The 24536-nt window shown below is 37.5% G+C and overlaps 1 protein-coding gene across 1 annotated transcript; it reads right to left on the reverse strand.

Annotated features, from left to right (window-relative positions):
* Positions 1–2942: 2942 nt before the first annotated feature.
* LOC139740943 (uncharacterized) lies at positions 2943–23890 on the reverse strand. Its single transcript, XM_071651528.1, has 5 exons — positions 23807–23890; positions 23526–23569; positions 22527–22592; positions 21454–21514; positions 2943–4028 (listed from the first exon to the last, which is right to left on the reverse strand). Exons 1-5 carry the CDS (start codon positions 23885–23887, stop codon positions 2943–2945), a joined length of 1338 nt encoding a protein of 445 aa, XP_071507629.1. The 5' UTR covers positions 23888–23890.
* Between the last annotated feature and the right edge of the window lie 646 nt (positions 23891–24536).

The raw sequence follows: 24536 nt of genomic DNA on the forward strand, positions 1-24536 counted from the left end.
TTACCGAAATCATGCACAATGTATGGAGGATATTACGACGAGCGTCTAAATCGTCTGAATATATTTATACGTCATACATATTATTTGTATGTGTGTATATGTATAAATTTATGACAGATCATTTCACTAAATTTCGCATTCTGCGATACTCTTATCGTGATTCCCGACGGAAATCGACCATCACACTGATCAAAGCGTGGAATGAGTAGATCCTTTTTAAAACCAATACACATCCCAGAAAGAAATTGGTAAACGGCTGATCCAAAGGGGGTGCCCCTCAACATGCTGACGTAAGAGGAACAGAAATATCATCAATGAACTCCGCCCTTTAATAATAACAGGGTGAATGAACGCAAAATCTCAAATTCTAATTGTTCAGTCACAAGATTAGTGCACGACAATCATCTCCTTTGACTTCATCCCAATCACAAGTGACATACTCTAGTACACAATATTGTACTACATTGTATACGACGTTAGGCAATTTGGAGACCCGGTAGTGTCGGGATACCATACAGTGGGAAGGCTGGCCCGATTCGGATATATTCGAGAATCCCCGTAACGAATTGTGTACAGCTTTATCGCTGATCTCTATGAGAGTACACACACAGCCGAAGAATCTCGACTAGAACCGAATGTCGCCGATGAGCGTACGCTTCGATGCACAAATTCGCTGACGGACGTGCAATATTGTATGCTATAGCTAGCAGACCTGCCCAAGCACTAATCGTGGTGGGCAGCGAATGGAGATCGATTCCATCGGGACACCCTTCTCTTCCCCCACGCTAACGGGTCTTTAAGTCACCTTTCTGTGACTTTCTTGTATTAATTTCCGGGCGCGTTTCCTCTTTATTTTCTATTTTGATCTCATTTACACAGTCGACAGCGATTTACAATCACTTTGCGCCATGTTCAGTACCATGTACCTTCTACATAATTCAAACAATTGATAATTAATCTTACTTAAACAATCAGTAACCCTTAACCTGAATTTTAGAAATGTGATTATCAAGGAACTATGATGAAAGCACTAATACATATTCATATTTAGCTCCTAAAAATATAAAATTGCCAAAATTCCACAAGCAAACAGATTACACAAAAAACGATTTCCCGAGATTACTGATGGGTGATTCTGCTCCTTTAACACGCTAGGTTATCCCATGCCAATTCAATCGCATGTCCAAACTAAGACATGAGGTTCACCACAGGATAACATTTCACTTTCCGTTTTTAAGTACTTCACAAAATAACACAAACTATACTCTTGTTCGCCGTCACATGCCATTAAACGCAAACTGACTTGAAAGTGCGCCGTATGGAGTGAATCCTTTCATCTCGACGCAAAACAAATTTTGGCGAATCGTACTGACAGATCATCTGACGATGACTTGGATTTCTTAACCCATTGGATAGGAAAATTAAAATCATAAACATATCCAAAAACTGCGGATAGATTTATGATCACACATCAAACCTATGCAGATCGCTGTATGTTGCACGTAATCGCTGGCAATACGTCCTGCTACATTCTGTTTCATAATAATCTTTCCATTTTTACGCTTCTAGGAAAGTGATGTAAGAGACGTGATAAACTATTCAGTTGTATGAAACTACATTTAGTGGCAACAGTTGTACCATTACGACCGCCTTCAACCATAAAAATTGTTTATCATATTTTACTGTTTGCCTCATCTCTTCTTACAGGGAGGCAGCGCACAACTACAATTCCGCGACAAAGATAAATAAGTTGGGAATGTGTTCGTTAGCTACGTTCTTGATTACATTGTTGAGTTGGAAGGTGTCCCTCTATTATTCACGACAGTCCTTATTTCCAGGGGCTCGACCACATCTGAGATTGTCTTGGATAAAAAAAAAAGCTCATCCCTGGGCATAATATCACGTGCTGGTTTTACATTGAAATGGATCCGTGTCTTGCTTACACAGCAGATCAACAGTACTTCGGACCACAATAAGATAGCACGGTATATCCGCGATGACAAATAATGATAATTACAATAAATTCACGGTGACATGATGAACTTCAAATCAAATTGGTGCAGTCATCATTGAATACGCACCATTACGTGGACTCCCTACAAAATTAAACAATACTCCTCAAAATCCATAATTATAATGTACTATATGACTTGGAAAATCTTTGTGACTTACGTTAGTGAAAATCGCTAATTAGTGATTAATTCTTACAGCAATATTGTTGCATTACATTGAAACACTAAGTGGTATATGGACAGCTGCATGGATACGTTCACAATTTCCTTTGTCACTCACAATATATTTTGGAGCTTACAAAACGAAATTGTCACAACATAATGATTTTCCAGATTAGCTATAAAAGCTCCCAATATCCACGAAAAACATTTAACACAGTGGTAGGGATTTGGAAATCAACAGGGCATGCCAGGTACCAGTGCTCGATTTATCGATAAAAGCGGTTTGTAACATAGTATTGTTTATCTTGATATCTAATTGATCGAACTAAACGCATGTAAGGACGCCAGCCAAATTACATACGATTATTGAACTTTTCACATGCGGTGCTGTGGCCCAAGAGGAATCGCAAAATGAAAGCTGAACAGTTTTCCTATCAATGATTTATCTTTCTTTGAAAGCCAGCTATCCTAAATAAGAAAATGCACGTGTATCTGTCGAGTCTTTAGCAATATTCCACCGCGCTCCCGCTTGAAACAAGAAGCGAACTTTCCGCAGGGAGCTTTCATCTCTCACGTGCTGAAAAAATCTTGACGTATTCGTACGTCTGTATCCCTGTAAAATGTTGGGACTCCAGAATGTTGCCACAATCACAGACAAGTGGAAAAGTAATGTAAAATACAGCAGTAATATCTCTTGCATCCTACAGGGAGTGAAGGCGTGGAACAAGTTACTTGCATTCCCTGTGTGTCATGCAACTAGAATAGCGGCTACTCAGTAGACGATTGCTCTACCAGCTCGACCTTGGGAGTCTGCTCCTCCCCATCTTCATGTGCATTGACGGCAGGCGACCTTTCACCCACGCTCGTTTTGTCCTTCCCGTTCACCGTCACTTCCTGAGCTGACGTCGACGACGAAGAGGACGATGTCGATGAGGGAACCTGTGACGACCTTGCTTGGTCATCAGGATCGGAGTTCATGGAGGCGCTCGTGACGGGGGTCGACGTCCCGTGCACTTCCTGCTTCAACTCTCTGAAGAATCCGCGACTGGTGCAGCACTCCCTCACGGTGAAAGTAACGTCTTGACTTGTAACGTCCGTAATGAGAACCTCTCCAGCTGGTAGCAAGGATTGGCGCGGCTTCCAAAGGCTGGCCGACGGTGGGAGCGGCGGAGGGCTTGGCTTGGCCGCCGTCTCGCTCAAATTCACTCCCTGATCCTGCTTCTTAACATCTCTGGGCTTTCTGCCCGGACCAGCCGACTTGGCCTCCTTCGTTTTCCCTTTCGCCGCCTTTGCCATCGCCGTTGCGCTCGTCGATGGTGCCACTGCCGGTTGCTGCGACTCGCTTTCAAAATCCGTTGCACTGACATTCACAGACACTTCATCATCAACGGTCATCCCATCTGCGTCTTCGTGTTCATCCTCAGCTACCGCTTCGAACATCACCCTGTCCTTGGGCTCGCGCTCCTCATCGTCATTCTCTACGAGTTCGTCTTTAAAGAAGATTGTGGAGTTCGAGTTGACGTCCAGGGGACTCTGGCCCACCATAGGCAAGGACGATACCCCTTCGGGCATACTCTCTGCTCTGTTGAGCCTAATTAGGCCTCGACCACGACCTCGGCCACGACCTCGTCCCCTTCCACGACCTCTGACCCTGCCAAGGTCACTGCCACGACCACGGCCGAATATGCTGCCACGGCCACGACCCAGGGTGCTGCTCTGACCACGTCCGATGCTGCTTCCCCGACCCCTTGCACGCTCGGATCCTCGACCCCGACCACGTCCTCGCCCACGGATCAATGGCGGCTGCCCCACTGGCTTGGAGAAGTTAAGTATCTCGATGACATCTGTAGTGGACTGATAAGACAAAGAAAAAAGAAAACGGCAAATCATTAGATCTGTCTTTGATTTTATCACCCTTGACCTCGAGACGATTTTCATAATTTCACATCATGTAGTACATAACTCGACAGCTCCGTGTAAAGATTTGTGGACGTCATTGTGGTCTTTGAGCAGAGAAACAAATACTCTGAAAAACAAATAACACTGAACAATGATGATGACAAATGAGGCTCACATCACAGGAGAAAAGTAGCAATGTAATTCCATTCAAAAATACGTAGAATTTATGAATGTTTTTTCGCTTTTGTTTTGCTTCTCTCAGCCCCCACCCATGCATTCCTGTGGTGAGGCTAAATTATTTCATCACCCCTGTTCATCATAATTTTGTTATGAATTTTGAAAAACAAAATCTTATTCCTCATCCCCAAATCACTGTAAATTCTGAAACTCTGAACCCAGTACAACCAAATTATAGTTATTTAAATGTTTGAAATCATCCGGAGGTCTATTCTAAGCCTCAAACCTAAATCATTTCGAATCCTTTCCTGCTTTGACGAAATCATCTCGAGTATTTCTTCGCTTCGCTGCAGAGACAGTAAACATACGGAAATTTCACTTCACTTTGACTCAAGGACATATTCCTGAAATTAAACCATTGACTTTATAACCTGTACAAGTATGATGAAATTCTGAAGGTACCGTTTTCAGTCATGCGATAATAAGGAAACAAGAATGTCATCGTTAAGCGGGTACTCTTACTAAACTAAATATCCTGCGAACACCATCTGGATTGTTTGTCCCATAATGAAAAGTAAAATACCTATGGACAGCACGCTTAGTGTCGCCAAGACTGTGGCATCGCTGCATTATGTGATAGTAACAATGATTAATCAAAATTCATCAATATTGTCAGTACGTTGTATCCTTAGAAAAACAGCATGATACACCCTCTCATACTGTGTGTGATTGCTGTGGGAAGTTAAAGCTGTTAGCACAAACAAACTGGCAGTTGCAATCGCTTTTAGCATGAACGTAAGACAGGATGATTACGTGAAAATTACCAATCAATTTTTTTTTTTTTAAATGGGAAAATTATCAGATTATTATGGATGGCGAGGGAATTTGAGAATTAGCGTAATCACACATGCCCCTCTAAGTAACTGGACAATGTGAAGTTGAAATGAGAAGATGTGAATCGGGTTTGATTCCTTTTTTATTTCTTTCGGGAGATCAAGATGACAACCTTAATTGGTCGAATTGAACGGTATGCGACATTCATGCATGGTCCCCATGCATAGCGTATCCTGGGCGGCACATTGTCTACGCAAGATTAATACACGTATAATCCAGCTCCATCTTCAGCTTCATTTATGTGGCACCTGATTATGCAAGCTTGTTTTTTACGATGGACTTGTCACATGAATACTTATCAGACTTTTCTTGATGTGTTGTATATCAGAAGAGTACATTCACGGCTTAAATCATTAATTTTTTCCCTGTGTATGGGGTGTATTATGTGCTATGGCGACCAGATGACGTAAATGAAAATAAAATGCACAATTTAGAAGACTGAATGCTTTGCTATGCAGACCTATGATTATTGTTATTTCTGTTTTGAAAATCATGTGCGGATGTCAAGGGGAAATGAAGCTAGTACTGCTTAAGAGTACACATCACTAATAGACTTTAAAAAAAAAATAGAATTCTTTATTCGCTTCGACATTAATGCCATTCAAATACATCCACAGCATATTATGCTGTAGCTTATGAATAAAGACCCGAATGGTTAAAGCTAACGAAAGTCTAAAAGCAGCGAAACTGCGAGACTGGACATCATACTCCTGATAGATCATCGCTCTTCATCTGTCAGTTTACTTAAAGGGATGGTATTGTTTTGGTTGAGACCTGACTTCAGGTTTCTACCTTTTTTCCTTTTCTTTTTTGTGACATAATGAGAAACCTCTTGTACAATAAAAAACAACAAGATGAACTTCCAAGAAGAATTCAACGTCTATTTGATGAAAATCGGTTTTGACATGGCTGAGATACCAAAAACAAAAAGACACTAATTAAAGGTGAGACCCACTTTAAGATTGCTTTGTCTTGCTTTGTTTTTTCATATCTCAGCCATTTAAAAACCGATTTTCATCAAATAAACTTTAAATTCCTCTCAGATTGGTATGCTCTATAACATTTCACATGTGATTTCTTATTATCTCGCAAAAAGTTAAAAACTCAATCTTTGTCTCCACCAATACAATACCATCCCTTTAACCCATTACCTATTACGGGAACCTGGATAGCAAGCCCTATTATACAATACATAATCGGTGGGGTTCGGATTATATAGGCCAGCTCGTAGTTCCGCTTTGAGCATGAGCCAGAAAATGTCACTTGAGATTACAGGCATGTTCGTGTTTAAATTCATCGAAAAATAGTAAGCATCTGTGATTAAAAAAAAAAAATACAACAACGAATCCAGTACCACAATGTTGAACGGCAATCATGCCCCCTCATGGGGACGTGGTGTCGCGTCACTTTTATGAAACTCGACACGCCCTCACTTGCCCCTTCTCGGTCCAACATTCTGAGACAGAATGCACGTAGAAAAAGACAAACAAAATACGCACGTTTCCACACTTTCGATGTCATATCTTCAATCTACTTCTTTGTTTCTTCCAATAACTTCCTAACTCTCCTGCGAGATTAAGAAAAGACAAGTTTGGTCAGCATACATAATCCAGTGTTTCCACGACATAGGCCTACCAAAGCTGAAATAAAAAGGATTTAAAAAAATCTATTTCACACTTGTTTTTATTTTTTCATGTTAGTGCTTTTGTCATGGTCATGTTCTTTCTATGCTATTGCGTGTTCCAGTGCTTGAATTTCATCGCCCTTGCCTATAGATCACCAAGCTGCTTGCTTTTACATAGAACCCATCCTTTTGAAATTGATGGTAGATCACATTTTTTTTGTTTCAATTAATTTTTAGATTTGAAAAAAAAAAGTCTCACATAAATTGTTTATAAATAAACTGAATAAAGAATTTACAATCATATTCAGAGCACACAATGATATTTAGTCCACACTATCATAGGAGCTTAATCGAAATGTAGGCCCACAAACTAGGTTATATTTAGTTGAGAATTTAGATCTACATTCCTTACATTCGATATAACACCCGCTTCAGCAACAAATCACTAAAGTATGATTTATTATTCTGGCCTAGATGTGAACCTCTTTTCCCCTTTAGTTTTGTCAATTAACCTCCAAGAACCCTTACGTGAATTTGTTCCATTCAGTATCTTCTTTTGTTCATTATATTTTAATATTGAGTTCGGAAGTCGCCTCGAAATTTTGAGTTTCCATTAACATGCATGAGGCTGTTACTATGAACAGCTGCTTCTAATGAATCTACCAGCATCACAAGGTATGTTGCAATTCTATTTTTTTTTTAATCAGAAACGAAAATGATTTTTTTTTTTTTTAAATGCCAAATGCACGTGCGCGAAAGGGTCGCAAAGTCACCTTCTAAATCACGTGCATTTACAAGCACATCTTGTTTACATTCTGACATTATTACTTTTACGGCAAAGAGAAATAAGGTCTTCCATGTTTCTAGTTTTTGTTCCGGGTCTTAATGCGACGACTGTTCTATTCTTTGCACCTGGTGTCGTTTATCTTTCTATAGCCATGTTCAGACGTATTTCTAGTCGGAGTAAAAATTTATGGCACGGCAATTAAAATTCAAATTAATGCATATCTTACCACGACCCTTGTGTCCACACGACGGTCGTGGGAAGAAACTCCGACCAATTTATGTGCGAGGGTCGGTGTAACTTCCGGAAGTGGTAGCGCCGCGCACGTCGACCATGCGATTGTGTTTTACCAGTGGCATTTGTCTTCTCCATTCTTGTTGATGGAAATTTCTGCATGAGCTCTATACCTAGCTTCTTCGTCGCAATCGACTAGGTTAGAATTGCACTACACGCGCACGTGTGCTCGCAAAATGTCAACATTGCGATTTGACCCAGGAAGTTTTACCTATAGGTCGTAAGGTATGTAAGTTCATAGATACTCCGAGGGCTTGTCCGCACGGGCAATTTACTCCGACCGGCTAGTCGTGGTAGCGAGATACTCCTGAGAAAACTCAGGAGTATCTCGTTCGGAGGAAGAGGTCGTTGTAAGTTCCTCCGATCGGAGGAAGTTACCACGAGCTTGTTCAGACGGGCACTACTCCGACCTTTCCTCCGAAGTTACTCCGACCAAGCTTCCTCCGACCCTTCCTCCGAGGTTACTCCCATCAAAACTGCCTCCGTCTGAACACAGCTTATGTTTTGGTCAGACTACCATGGTGTACTAATGTGTTAAAGGGGCATTCCAGACAATTTTCATAATTTTACATCATGGAGTACATAAATCCATACAGTTCCACGTATAGATTTGTGGAATTTATTGTGGTCCTTGAGCAGAGAAATCAATATTCTAAAAATCTGAAACAAATTACACTGAACAGTGTTGATGACATAGAGCCTCACATATTTCAGAAATGTAGCAGTGGAATACCATTACAATACCATGTGCTTAACAAGTTCACCTGTGTAAAATTTATGCATGCTTCCTTCTTTTGTCCTGCTTCCTTGAGCCCCAAATCATACATTCTTGTAGTGAGGCTGCATGTCATCATCCTTGTTCATTGTGATTTGTTATAAATTTTGAAAACATTCTTATTCTTCATCCCAATCCCAATTCTGAAACTCTGTACCAAGTATAACCAATTTATCGTTGTCCATATGTAAAAGTCTGAAAATCATCCGTAGGTCTCCTTTAAATTTTATAGTAATTATGAAAAGTTCTCCTCTGACGACCAATGTATAACAAACATTTCTTTCCGCCTCCACAAACTCAAAAGAATATATCAGTATCATGTTGGACAAACCTCGGGCAAGCTTTGTGGTTGTCACAAATTTGGATTTAGATACGTCAGTTTGCTGCTACGCAAGGCAAAGCAAACCTACCAAAATCCTATACTCTGCAAGGATTATATGCATATTTGAGAAAGAGCTATCTGCGCGATTTACATGCCATGGTCAATAGGCGTTTTCACATCAGCCCGATAAAAATCCAAGCTCGAGATATTTTCCTATTTCCCAAGTCAGAAAATAGCGCGCTATTTCGAAACATCGCGTTGATGTGAAAACGCCTAATATCACTCTCTTGCACACTCGATTCCATTACAATCGACCATTTCCCCAACATTTTTCAAATTGCGAGCATCTATACTTTCAGATGATAAAAGACTTGTTATGGCCAATCAAACTCGCATGGGCCTCGTCCACGACATAACGACATCTAATGGCGTAAACTGAATTACAAGTATGGAAATATATGCATTTAGCAGAGACAGGTGAATTGAAGAGCGAGTTGCTAGGTCCTAGGGGATAAATATCCATTTATTTGAATAAATTGAAAAGCCAGCATATTGCTCATGCCATCACGACTTTGTCATCCGCGTCCATATACTATTTGTATACGGCACGTAAATGCGCATCAATCTATACACACCGAATAATGAATTTGTTGGGGGGGGGGGGGTAGATGTGTTTGATTTTTTTTTTTGGTCTTGTTTTATAGTGTTGTTGTTGATTTCTTTTCTTTTGTTCTATCTTATTTTATTTATTTATTGTTTCTTTTTCTTTTTTGGCGCGGGAGGAAGCGAACAGATGATATCTACATGATCAGAATCTGTTTCACATAAAATCTACAATTCAATTCGTGCAATCGCCAACGCAGGAATTTCCTGCCTCGGCCTACTTTAATCCTCCCGCCTCAAAACGAAGAATCAAGCAGAAACACGCGATGAATTCTCTACCGCTGCAGACGACTTTCCAAATGTATTGAAATGTATGGAAATTTCATCCTCGGGCAGTCACTATATGGATTCTATAACGCACACACTGCAAACTTGTGAACACCGTGTCCCTACTAAATATTACGACAGATAGTTGCTAGGACAGGCAAGCCGACGGAAATATTCTGAAGTTGTCATGGGCAACCATTATTGTTATGGAAGATTGAACATAACTGAGGGATCTATTACAAGTTGGCTGTTATAGTATAGTATATAGTGCAATAAGTAATATAATAGTGCAATAAATAAGTGCAATAAGTGAATGACTTCCTATATCATTTGGTATCCTTTCGCAAGAAATTACTTCATACAACTTCGATTTCGTACACTACTTCCATAGAAAGAGTGAAAGAGCCTAATAACTTTAATGGTAAATTTGTGTTAAGCTTCGTCAGTATCAGCATTCTTGTCCCGGAATGACACGTCATCATTATTATACCCAAATATTGCCATGCACATATCTATATCATACCCCATACCCAATTGAGGAGGGACATAGCGAGTACAGCATTTCGTTTAGAGATGTTCTCACTGCAGAGGATTCGATCCCCTGAATCCCTGATTGGGTGTCCACATCCCTGTCCACTAAGCCATCATCTCAGTGGCAGCCCTAATTATAGGGAATATCTGAAACTTTCAACCACCTTCGACAACTGCATGATGTGAGTGCGAAACTAATTCAGAGGACACAAACACTGAACAAAACGGAATGGTACGAAATGAGCAGATTGTAAAAAGAGAAGCAAGTCTCAAGTCAGACCAATAGTGCAATCATACGCATGACATTAGTTTAAGAAACATACTTCTCTCTTATTCCTGTTATAAATACATATAATAGAAGACAAGGTGAAACAGAAAGGTATTGTACTTCCGAGGAAGTGACAACTGTTTTCATGGTACTCTTCGACTATGATATTCTTCGAGACATTAAACTAAAACCAACTCATCCCCCTTGGACTACTCCTAACAAAGTGGCAATCCAATCGGAGCTAATACCAGCCAAACTAATCCCATTTAAAGGGGCAATCCAGTCCAAATATAAGTTAGTCTGATAAGAAAGAGTAAAATATTACGAGTTCAACAGTATAATTTTGATCGAAATCGGATGAAAAATAAGTTATGACATTTTGAAGTTTCGCTATTTTTTCAGGAAACAGTTCTTGAACGGTCAATATGAATATGCAAATGGCAAAGTGAGCATGTTATCCCCTCACAACTTACCATGATAAATATGTAGTTTGTCCATTAAATTTTGAAATTTCCAGTTTTTTATTCAAACGCAATTATGCCCGAGGCTCAAATCCTCGCATATCTAACTGATCACGATTCTCAAGTTATTCAACCAGGAATAACACCATGTTTCAGACTTCAATGACAGAAACATTGAATTTTCGTCATTTTTTTGAACATGATCAATGGGAAATTGTGAGGTTTTGACATGGTTAGCTCACTCATTGGCATATTCATATCCACTGTACAAGAACTGTTTTGCAGAAATTAGCAAAACTTTAAAATGTCATAACTTCCTTATTTTTCATCCGATTTCAGTCATATTTTTACCGTTGAACTTTTTTTTTTTTAATCAGATTAACTTATATTTGGACTGGATTTCCTCTTTAATGGCCACTCGTGATTTTAATACCGTTGGTACGTGTTGATGTTTGTTCGTTGTTTCAAACACTTGAAAAAAGAATGTACAGGGGGAAAAAACAGGAAATTACGATTCGACGTTATTTTCTGCTTCTCGCAAACTTTCATCTACGCTCTCGCCCTGAAGTTCATAAAGATATCCAACGACCACGGAAAAAAAAGATACAGATCTCCAGAAAGGAGCAATAACTCGGCAACATGCAAGATATTAATTGGATCTTTGTGGGCTTTGTATTGCTTGGACTCTGAGATGATCAACATTTGGATGGATCAGCCTCGGAGGTGAAAATGTAAAGTTTCCCTGTTCTCACCGAGACGAAAACAGTTACACGTGTACCACAGTGGGTGCAATGCTATCCTACAAAGGTAATAACCAAAGCACACACGTGGGCGGAGTCTACTGGTTACCATGGAATCTCAGCACCTTTCCTCACGAACCATAATTCTGTTTCGGCTTTACACTGCACACCTGTCAATGTACAAATGCAATTATGCATCTAATGACATGACATGACTCGGTCGCAACGATATTATTTACAGACTTTGTATAATATTGTGTTTCAATTTCAGAAATAGTCAAAAGCATGCCAACGAGCTGTTCATATGGTGAAAAAGGAGCAACTACATAATTATTAAGCATTATATGATGTTACTATCGAGAGATCTATGAACAAATAATCACGCCAAAAGGCCGTTCATTGAATGGTTTATTCTACATTAATGTCTATGGGAATTGTTGAGTACGGTGATTCCGGTCACGACAAAGTTTCACTTTTTTGCTTATATATTATCTTGCTCTTAGTTTTCTTTCTTTTGATATTGTAAAGCTCAACATTTGCACGATATTCCTGGTTTTATACTCCTGTGTAAAGACCAAGGCAGCTCAAATTTCTCAAACTGCGAAGAAGCATGTTACCGTAGGCCTATAAATTGGCGTATAATTATTACTCTGAGTGTTGTATGTAGGTTATACACGCTATATGGTATGAAGTTCGGCGCTGAGATCAGGGTACAAGACAGGGTATAAGACATATACTGCGGCAACAACAACAACAACAACCCAACAACAACAACAACAGCAGCAGCAGCAGCCAAACTCGAACCAGGAAGAATTACAAGATGATGCCGTTGGGCCACAGGAAACATGATAAACTTAACATCACAACAATAACACCCTCTGAGAAATAAAAGACAAGAAACACAAGACACAGTATAAGGGACTAATGCACTCTATCATACACTACCTACTTCACAGTCAAGTCATACATGCAAGAGCATGACGCATGGATGCTCAGTCATCACGCTGTTATTGTACTACTATACTTGTAATGGTACTGCTAGTGCTATATACTATATACTAGTACTGTATGCTGGTAATCGAGTACAACTTTTTAATTCTCATGCCAGGATTGTGTATGATTATACACGATCCTGAGTCGTTGTATGAGGAAGTTTACAATAGACCAGGATGCAAAAGAGAAAAAAAATAACAATGATGATTTGAAAACAGCATATCATGGAAAGTGGTAGAGAAGAATTTTCACAGCATGGTTGTTGTATGAAATACATGTAGTTTCTTCTCTTTACAAACTCATGACAGCATAATCAAAACGATAATGACAGCATGATTGTCATCTGTGACGCGACGTCAGCTAACCATTATCAGGGTTTCAATATTAGGCGTCTTAGTCACCTGAGATAATATTATTGGTGTGTTTCTTTTTTTAACAATGACTAACAATTTATTTCAAATACTCCACTATACACAAAATACAATGAACTACATTCATTCTCCGACTCCCAAGAAATATGTCGCTTTCAAACCCATTGAAATAGTTTACTATAGTATCGCTGCGCAGAGTACAAATTGCCACTTAAGCTCATACGCAGACTGGAAAAATATGAAAACTATGAAAATTTAAAACCATGAAATCATTCTCACGCTCCGGAGGAAGAAGTCATCTTTAAACTCACTAAATATTCTATTAAATTAATATCACTGCGCTTTCTTTCTTTCTTTTTTTTTTTTAGTCCTTATAAATGGTGCTATCGCCATCACATCTACCTGACAGCAAGTCTGGTATTTGGCGATGTTAGGAAAAAAAAAGTTTGTTAACGCTTCAATTAACGCAAATAATGAAATGGATGCTTCTCGAAGTGTTAAAGGTCCTGTTTACCTTTGGGTACAGTGATTTAAAAAATTCAAGATATATTTAATGCATAATGTGTAGGTCTACTATACCACAAAACATCTTATCATACACCATTTTCGCGAAAAAGCCTAAAATATAATATGGAGATATCTGTATTTTTCTCAATAAACCGTAACCGTAGAGGGTTTAGTCTGGAAACATTTTTATTATAATTAATGTTCACATTTTGTATTTTTACAATACTTAAAGGACAAGTTCACCTTCATAAACATAAGGATTGAGAGAATGCAACAATATTAGTGGAACACATCAGTGAAAGTTTGAGGAAAATTGGGCAATCGATGCAAAAGTTATGAATTTTTAAAATTTTTGTGTTGGAACCGCTGGATGAGGAGACTACTACAGCTTGTGAGTCATCAGCACATGCGTACAACAGTATAAAGAAAATGTAAAGAAAATTCAACATATTTTCACTTTTTTTCGCATAATAATAGAGCACTTGAATTGCCTCTTTCTAAAGGCAGGGGGAATAACATTACCCATAACATTTGTCGGTAACGAGTCGGAGGAATGTGTACTTTTTTCAAAAGATGAAATTTTGTGAAATTCTCTTTATATTTTCCTTATATTGTTGTACGCATGTGACATCTAAGTTATTCACACACTGCAGTAGTCTTCTCATCCAGCGGTTACTGCACAAAAACTTCAAAAATTCATAACTTTTGAACGGATTGTCCGATTTTCCTCAAACTTTCAATGATGTGTTCTACTAATATTGCTACATTCTCTCAATCCTTATGTTTATGAAGGTGAACTTGTCCTTTAACATCGATTTTACCAATTCAAATTTTTACAGTGGTTGTTTCTATCCCTAACTCACATTTTAGAACTATTTCAAAGCACTAATGCTGGGTTTTTGTTTCATCTGTAAATGGTAAATTATGCCTTCAATATCGACCAACCATTCTGGTCATGCACCTAAGTCCATAATACAATGGAAGTTCATTCTTACATAGTTTGAACATGATTGATGAATTCCATGAATTGGCACATCAGGCAAGCTTTTTAAAGCATTATGTCACATTGAAAAACGAGTGAAGTGCCCATACCAACTGACACAAAAAAAAAGAAAGCTCATTTATACAAAATGTGCACATGGCCTATACAACTCCAAACTGGCTTACACATAATGGATTTCTCCTTTACCTTACACGCAGATTTGATATGAAAATCGTATAATAATCATGGAGGTTCTGACTTTTGATGATCTCGTTGCCGACGTCAATAATAGCTTGCGTAAGTTGCCTGATATGGGAAATGTGTCACCCTTATAGTGATTAGGCATTATTATGTGTGTGTTTCTTGCAAAGTCTATTTCATCTGATTTGGGTATTCCCTCAGTGAAATGATGGCATAAAATCGATTCAGAAATCAAGATTAATATGAGATCAAACGTGATGATGTTAGACCTAATATTCATAGCACATACAATTTCATTTCGAACAAAATATAACTGCAGCTTGGGATCATACATTGGCGAAGGAGTATTTTTCACGAACTGTTTGGAGGTATATTCTGTGAAAAAGAACAAACGAGTTGTTGATGCAGTTTTTATTATAGACATATATCCTCTGCCGTTGAATGACTGGATTTGGGAAATGATTATAAAAGTAATACGAATTATGTGGATGAAACGAAACCTATAAATGTAATACAGAGATAGATAGAGAGAGATGGATTGATAGATAGAAAAGAGAAGGAGGGGGGGGGGGGCGTAAACACATCCAAACACGTCACAAAACATACAAATTTACCATTCAGGGAACTTTCTCATAATGTCAGCAGCCCGCCATGCATGACCGTGTGTGCGCTAATTGACATTGGTATAGCAAAGCCTGTCTCTATCTATACTCAACAGCCACGCGCGCTACAATAACAGCGCCCGTTTTAATAGCATGTTAATTGTGAATTATACACAAGAACATGACACGTAGTCTCGAAAGTAACACAAATACAATGACATTCCTCAGACCGGCTATGTTGGAGTGCCATAATACGAATCAAAAGATACGATATATTGTGTCGCACAATACTTATTTTTAATCTCTCTCTCTCTATCTTTCTTTCTTTCTTTTTTTATTTGTTGCCACTCTACAGACTTTGCGAAATAATATAACACTTGGTCTTCCATGTAAGCAGGTGGAGATCGATCACCTTGAGTCACCTTGAGTCACCTTAAGGGTAGAGATAAGACTTAGCTGGTAACACACAATCATTATTCTTAAAACATGTACCTAATTTACATTTCATTATTGCAGTAAAGAGACAAATCATAATGTACAACTTCTTCCATCAAGGAAACGTAATCTCGGTGCCATGAAACAATAACTCGTGTATTAAATTTCAGATGATGGATCTACATGCCAGAGTGAGGTGATTGATAAAGACCGCTATACCAAACCATCGCAGAAGGCCGTAGTCTGGTAGTACTACCAAGATAGTCACAGCTCTCAAAATAGGTATAGCATATTTTTAGCCCGAAATAGTCATTGATCGTATTCCTTGTTAATATATACAAACTTTATTTCAAACGGACCTTCTCTCACACGGTAATTCCTCCGGCGAATATCGCCAGTCAACTTGTCCGCCGCCACAAAAGAATCATGATGTACTTTCGCTCGATGAAAGAAAGATCACCAACTATATATATATATATATATATATATATATATATATACATGTATATATAATTGCAATATCACAATCATGAAAGTCCACAATAATTTTCAAGTTGAATGTATTGCGAGTGATAGGGGATCAGAAGGTCACTTGTTCATGAAATGGAATACGTCATTAACTGTATCTCTGACGTCTTACGAGATCATCTTATATCCAACCCTCCATCATATACTAAAGTACCATGCAGCATGACGACTGTGAATACGAGTGAATGGTTACAAACGTTAAAGGGACATTCCAGACGATTTTTATAATTTCACATCATGCAGTACATTTTAAATCAAAGGCTACATGTATAGATATGTGGAATTTATTGTTGTTCTTGAGTAGAAAAACAATACTATGAAAAACCTTAAACAAATTACACTGAACAAGGATGATGACATAGGAGGTTCACATATTTCAGAAATGTTGCAGTGTAATTCCATTATTCAATTCAATTCAATTCAATAGTGTATTTGTTTCCATCAACAAAAAGAAAAGAAAAAGTTGACATAATCCAAAGTGATACAATTTTTTCATTTTTTCTTACACTCGTCTGATAAAGGTTTTTTTTTTTTTTCAAATACATGTACACTATAAAGTATATGCACGAATGATGTCATAAAAAAAAGAAACAATGCACTTTACCATGGCAACAAAAATAGTAAATAATCACAATGATGGAAAACAGTGTTCCACTAAATACCGTTACAATACCGCTTACTTGCGAGTTCACCTGTGTATGATTTATGCATGCCTTCTTCTTTTGTTCTGCTTCCTTGAGTTCCAACTCGTGCATTCTTATGGTGACTCTGCCATGTCATCATCCTTGTTCATTGCAATTTGTTCTAAAAGTTGAAAATATTTTTATCCTTCATCCCAATTGTCACAAATTATGAAACTCTGTCCTCAGTATAACTAATTTATAGTTGTTCAAATGTAAAAATCTGAAAGTCATCTGGACGTCAACTTTAATTTTGGTTAAAGCAGGAAGGTGGAAGGTACTGTTTTATACCATTGGGAGCAGTGACTTTGAAAAACGTTCTAGTTGTTACAATCATTCTGATGCATATAAAGTGAAGGTCAGTTGTATCACAAGACATCCTGTGTACCATATAAAAATTTCGCAATAATCTAAAGTCTAAAATATTAGGAGCTGATATATGCCATTTTTCTCAATAAACCATAACTGTAGACGGTTTTACTGAAACAATATTATATCTTTTGTTCACATTTTGTATATCATTTAACAATATAAACGTAACACTGATTATCCTTATCAAAATTTCATTAGTTTTTCTATCCCCAACTCACATTTTAGAACTATTTTGAATCACCAAAGCTGGGTTTTTGTTTCATCTGCAAAATAAAACGACAAATAATGCCTTTAATATTACATTGATCAACGGTTAGATATCCATAAAGTGTTACTAAGTAAAAAAATACAACAGGTAGGCATACAGAGATTTATTATTGTGACTGTTTCCGCTTTGTAAATACACTAGTCCCTGCTTCTCGCCTGAATCTCAGTATCAGCAAGCTTGGACATACATTGTAATATGCAAGTTTGCTGGCCATCAAATTGTGTCATCATTCTGTATGCTGACTGCACACGGCAATCTGAAATCAGCTTATATGAGAGTATTATTCCTTATCATTTCAATTTATTGTAAAACTGGTAATAGTAATGACAGTGATGATGGTGACGATGATAATAGCAACCGTCACTTCTAGGGACTTGCTTGGTCCTTTCCACGACAACACTTATCCAAGACAGGTATCTTCCTGGTGTACCGCACACCAACGGAGCCAAAAAAATTCAGAACACCCGGACGTACTTCAAATAATTTTGAAAAGAATTTCAGTTTAACTATTATCTGCATCTCTATGAACAATTGCATATTATACAAATTAGTATTAAAGCTTGTCTATTATACACAGATTGCATGTAAAGTGACCTTCAACATGATATTGCCAAGCCCCACTAATTCTCCTCTAAATGCCTCCTCCCCCCCCAAAAAAAAAAGAGAAAACAAATCAATAAAACAAACATGAAAAATTACATCGCTTTATATACTTTGCCTGTGATGACTCCACAATGCATTAAGTTCGATTTTGCGCATGCTCAGATTTATACTCTGGCACGCATGCAGTCCGAGACTCGATCGATTCTGTACCATCTCACACGGTGGAAATTACCCTGCAATTCTGTTTGTGTATTTTTTATTTTCTAAACCCTATAGGGCCGGGGTTGAATTCGACATTTTCTGCGACCATTCTGCCGCGCGAATTTTTTTTTTTTGACCGCGCCGCTCGCTGACTCTCAAGTCTCCCACATCTGTCTGTCTATATTCATGACACCATTTTCGAAAATTGCCGCGCACGAGCTTTTATACATGCTTGTTGGCTCAAAAACGTTTTTGTGTACAAAGTCTATGCAAATAGCTTATTCAAAAAGATATGATTATTTTCACTCGCTGAAATCAATTAATACATAATTATTTTACTGTAATAAATTTTGTGAAACCCCCCCCCCCCCAAAGGTCAAAGAAATAAATAAGAAATTCATCAATAGAATACATAAGAAATTAACTTAATACCAGTTTTTTTTTTTCAAGTACATTGTTAGGAATGCTACATTGAATAATGTCACCAAAAATTAGGATGCCATTAGCTTTATTTTCTGAATGAGAGCAAAATTTATGATTTCAATCATATTAATTAATATAAAAAATGAAAAATTCATTTTTTTTTCTTTTATAGTTTGGTAGATTACGCGATGTAATTTATGTGCCACTTTTCAGGGCGATTGCGCGATCGACGACCGAGATCTCCCCCGGCCACAGAACAAGCCAAAAAGCCCGGCCTGCTAGGGGTAATGCAAGATTGTGGAAAGTGTATGTGCAATACGAGCGAAAATGAGGCAACAATAATTGGGCCCTTTTTCGGAAAGTGTTTTACATGAATACAGAGAGAGAGAGAAAAAAAAAAAACAGCTCAGCAAATCGAGGTTTTGAAATGAATAGAACAAGGAATATTATATATATATATATATATATATATATATATATATATTTAAAGTTAGCAAGCCCAAGAGAGATACTTTGAAAATAAAGAAATGGTCGCCACTGGAAATAAAGGAAACCATCGCTTAGAACTAATCGGTAAACATATCTGAAATAAAAAGTGTTCATTATCCCCTCTGTAGGTTGATTATTGTAAATTGGTGCTCTGATGATAATTTTTCATTTACGTATCGAATGATAATAACTGAAAAGCTGAGCGAAGAAAATGGATTTCCAAAGGGATTCGAATAATTCTACACATTACACATAATGATACAAGATGATGTATATTTATAAATGTATGCATGTATGAGTACGTGTGTGTCTTGTGTGTGCCTGTGTCATTAAACCGAGAGACGAGAACATAAACGAAAACACATCAGTTATAAAGTACAATACGACTGCCATGGGTGTGTATACAATGCATGCCCGCGCTGAACGTGTGCAACTTCGCCTTATCATAATACGCAAGTTGTTGGGAAGGTATCGAACCTTCCTTAGGCACATTTCTCCATTCAAGTTCTTTTCTCTGAGAAATAAAAGTCTACACCTTCTGAACACCTGCCCTTAAGCTCACAGCAGACAAATACTTGATTTCATATGCTAATATTTTGTGAAGTCACTGCATTTTGATATAAGAACATTTTAAAATTAAGCGAGTGTGAACGACTTAATATACAACGGTCAACTGAAGTTATTTTTCGGTGTAATTCGCAGGGAATCTGGTTGAATTCAAGGGCTCGGTTATATTCTCCACAATCAGACAAACATCAGCAAAAAAAAAAAAGTCACATTAATTGAGTGCAGTCGCAAGATGAAAGCAATATGGAAATGTATACAATACTTTATTCTCATTCTCATTATATTTTCCTATTATTTTCCCATTATTTGAAACCCTTTATGATAATAACAAATGAAAATGTCATATCTTCTGAAAATATCAATTTTCATAATATTTACAATATCTTTATGATAATAGTGCTCATGTCAGAATATAGGCTAATACTGTTAAGGACCTAAGGTATCACAATTGGAACATGAGTCTCTTCGAGAAATATAAATCATAATAATCAACATACGCGAATATTATGTTTACTCATACTGCTTAAAACGTAATAGTCGCTCATTTTTAAGTTTAAAAAAAAGTTACAATTGAATGTGTAGTAAAGACTTGGCTTGCATAATAATATTGCCCTTGAGGTGAGGATATTTCGTATTCAAGTTAAGGACCATGTCATAAAGCATTTTGTTGGCTAAGAGCATATGATCGTTTTTTTACACGTTTTTACACGTTTTTCTATACACAAAAGTATCAATTTTGATACACAAAGGTCACTTGTATTAAACATGGGATGACGAAAACTGAAACCTCTGAAAAAGAACGAAACCCTCGTCAACCACAAACACTAGATGAAATAATAAAGGATGGTCTCTTGTCATTACCAGTACGACAAGCCTTCGAGTAAAAATTTTCTTATTGGTATGATTATACGCGATATACCGTTATCCCATTAAAATAATAATAAAAAAAAATCACCGTGCAGTATGCATGAGAACACAGCCCACCAATATAATCTAATCAAAACAAGTTCACTCTAGAATATAGTATATTTGTAAAGTCTGTGGGATACTTAGACGTGTAGCTGCCTTGTGTGTGTGTTTTTTTAATTTTTAATATTATATATCATCAAATTAATCAGTCATCATATACCTAGAATAAGTTTCAGAAATATGCAAGTCCATCTCATCCAATCGCAAGGAATTTAGGTCTACAGTGAATCTGTTAATATTGGTTATATCTATGGGATTTGGAGGAGCGTAAATGCGTATACCCTAATTTAGCATTTTCATTTGGCATCAAAATTTTGTTATGCTGACTGCATAAGGTAATGATCACATAAAATGGGAACACTTCTACGCATAAGTGGAAAGAATCTCACCTTCCTACGACCCCTTCGTCCACGTCTTGAAATAAGATGTGTTGGACCTTCCTTGGCAAGTCTGTATAAGAACATAATTACACGTCTTCATAATTTATGCAAGTCAATAAGATTATAATAATTATAAATACTTCAAGCTTATCAGCGCGCAACACAGGAAGTTGTATCGTTCCATAATACACGTGCGTTTTACAAGATGATACAGCGAAATACTATGAACAAACAAAATTATAGACATTATGATATATCCATAGGGTAATAACATACATTTACATTAATGTACAACCAAAAACTTGGAAACGTATTTCCACTCCGCGCCCTTCGAATAGTGAAGACCAAAAAAAAAAAAAAATTCCACAATTAGTCATAAACCGCAATATGCACTTAAAACAGACCGATTTTTTTTTTCTTGAAAAAGTAGCCATATACACAAAAACTGATTAACATTTTAATGTGTCTGTTCTGGTTTTCGAATTTTCTGCCACTTGCATATTATCAGGTAAACATTAGATATAATCACCAATGGATATATTACTCATTTTGCTAGCATCCATGTACACTCAACAATCGCCAGAGGTATTTCGTATTGACATAGTATGACATTATTCATAAATATCTGGGTCCCGTTTTATCAAAAGATATAATCGATTAGGAATTTCCTTACTACACAGGCTGCCACAGACTTATCATAGAAATCAACTAGGGCCTATAATTATAATCAATTATTACCCTTCATAAAAAAAAAAAAAAAAAAGGGCCCAGGTGGATTTGTTTTTCGGTTTGCTTTTGGATATGGTATTGTTATATCAGAACTGACTGCAACTGTTTTGATGTATAAGCGCACCATACATGCATCGATAGCCCGTATAATGGTGAAGTATTTGAAATATAATCATTAATACTTATTAAAATCTCATGTCGATTTTGTTTATGTCCTCCTATAACTCTTGATTTATGGCTCCCCTCAACCCTAATAAATAATTATTGTATAGGTCCCTATTAATAACAACCACAGTAGTAGAAGTATTAATAATGGTAATAATGAAATGTACAAAATTGGTTTTACGCCATACCTCGCTTCAAAAAGCTCGACCAGGCGCGAATCTAGAATGTTGTCTTCCGGTTCCCACGTGTTATGTCTTAAAAAAAAAAAAGACGGAAAGGAAAAGGGATTTTAAAAAATTTGAATGTCAACTTTGCCAGTTGTAAGAAGATTAAAAGTGATGCAAATAAAAAGTTAAATCTACTCTCTAAAAAAATCGAGTGAAAATATTCACTCTTAAAGGAGTGAATACAAAAAAGAGTGAATTTAGAGTGAAATTGGAGTGAATTTTGAGTGAAAATGTTCATTTTCACTCGTTTTAGAGTGACCTCAGGGATCACTCCAAAATCTTCGAGTGATCATTGAGGTCACTCCAAAATGAGTGAAAAAGAACATTTTCACTCAAAATTCACTCCAATTTCACTCTAAATTCACTCTTTTTTGTATTCACTCCTTCAAGAGTGAATATTTTCACTCGTAAGAGAGTAAAAAAAAAAATGGAAGTTTTATATAATTATGGCAGAGGTTGTCATGAGAAAATGATTGGGCACATGGAATCGCATACATATATCATTACCATTAAAAGTCATTTATACAAATCGTTTTAATATATCTGCAAAAAGAAAAGAGTCTAAGATGTAAATGACGTTTTCTTGAACCTATGAATGTCAACGAAAAGGGAAAAAGAAAAAAGAAAAGAAATTTAGTAGGCCTAAAAGATTCGTAAGTAATGGAAGATCTAAAGGCCACGTCATTCAATCTTCTCTTCAAATTCGCACAAGTACATGTATTATAATAGTTACTGTGACAACTTCCTCTTCGATCGGGATGACGTTTCATAATTTCTTTTTTTCCGAATTCAATGAAACTAGACACAATTTCATATTCATAAACGAAAATATAATTATAATTATAATCATAATTATAATCATTAGGCCTACTATCATATAATGCAATGAAAGTTTTGGTACAGATATAAAAAAGGTAAAGATGCAAAAGTTATAAAGACGCTACTCTGAAAGAAACTTACTTATCCGACCAATCCTTCCATTTGACCAGATACTCCACCCTTCCCTGCAGAGAAAGAGAGGGAGAGAGAGGAAGAGAGAATGGAACGAGATTAGAAAAGGGGGTTAATTGCGTAACACCTTCCCACGGGGGAAGAGGGATGTTACACGGAATGAATTAACGTGTGAACGGGATGGAAGTATACATGGATGAACGGTATGTTGAATCAGGATCCCACGTGTTGAAGTTGTGTGGTAGGAGTAAGAATAGGCGATGAGTTTCACTGCCCCTGTTTCTTTTTACCTTCCTCATTCTCTTCTGTTTCAACTCTTCAGCTGCGTAAACCTGCTGGTCGTCCTGGTCTATCTGCTCCTCCTCGTCCATTGCTCCGATATCTAAGACCGCCACTGAGATCCTCCCCTTCCAAAACTACTTCGTGCTCGTTGGCTAGGGGCAAACCCAACGTTAATCCCTGGTTGAACTACGGCCAGACAACCACACCGCAAGCTGTCTGTGGGCTCGGTAATCTTTTTGCGAGCTCCTGCTCGTTGTCGCTACGAATGAGTTCTATATAATTACAATAGTGTCACACGTCGAAGCCTTTTGGCTCTGGGTTTTCATATACGGAACTCATAGAACACACACACAAACCAATGCGGAGTTCTCTGGTTTGAACGGGGACCCCGTGCTTTCTTTTCTGTATTATTGCTGGCTCGTGTTCGCCGGCTGCTCTGCTGCTGCGCACTTGAATACACATAACACACACCACACGGCTTTTGCTTTCATCACTGCATACAGCACGCTGTGTGTGTGCCTGTACGCCGCTCATGAGCATATCCCATAATAAACACACAGTGACGTCACGTCCTAAAGGGCATTTACAAAGCTGCGAGCTCGAGTTGGCTGGTTGGCCTGCGTTGTGTGTTATCGGCAACCATGATTATAAAGAATGCAGCAGAACTGAGGCAAATCTATAATAGTTAAATATTCGTCACATGTTTTATGCATGCATGTCATGTTAACGATTTCTTAC

The sequence above is a fragment of the Diadema antillarum genome, unplaced genomic scaffold (genome assembly GCF_040938485.1).
Source record: "Diadema antillarum isolate AM-2024a unplaced genomic scaffold, OU_Dant_1.0 seq00000891_RagTag, whole genome shotgun sequence".
Classification (NCBI taxonomy): domain Eukaryota; kingdom Metazoa; phylum Echinodermata; class Echinoidea; order Diadematoida; family Diadematidae; genus Diadema; species Diadema antillarum.

Coding starts and splice junctions, on each gene's coding strand:
- LOC139740943 (XM_071651528.1), bottom strand. CDS start 23,887: ATGGACGAGGAGGAGCAGATAGACCAGGACGACCAGCAGGTTTACGCA. Junction 23,570..23,806: donor AACAGAAGAGAATGAGGAAG/GTAAAAAGAAAC, acceptor CTTTCTCTGCAG/GGAAGGGTGGAGTATCTGGT. Junction 4,029..21,453: donor GACGAAGGGGTCGTAGGAAG/GTGAGATTCTTT, acceptor TTGTCTTATCAG/TCCACTACAGATGTCATCGA.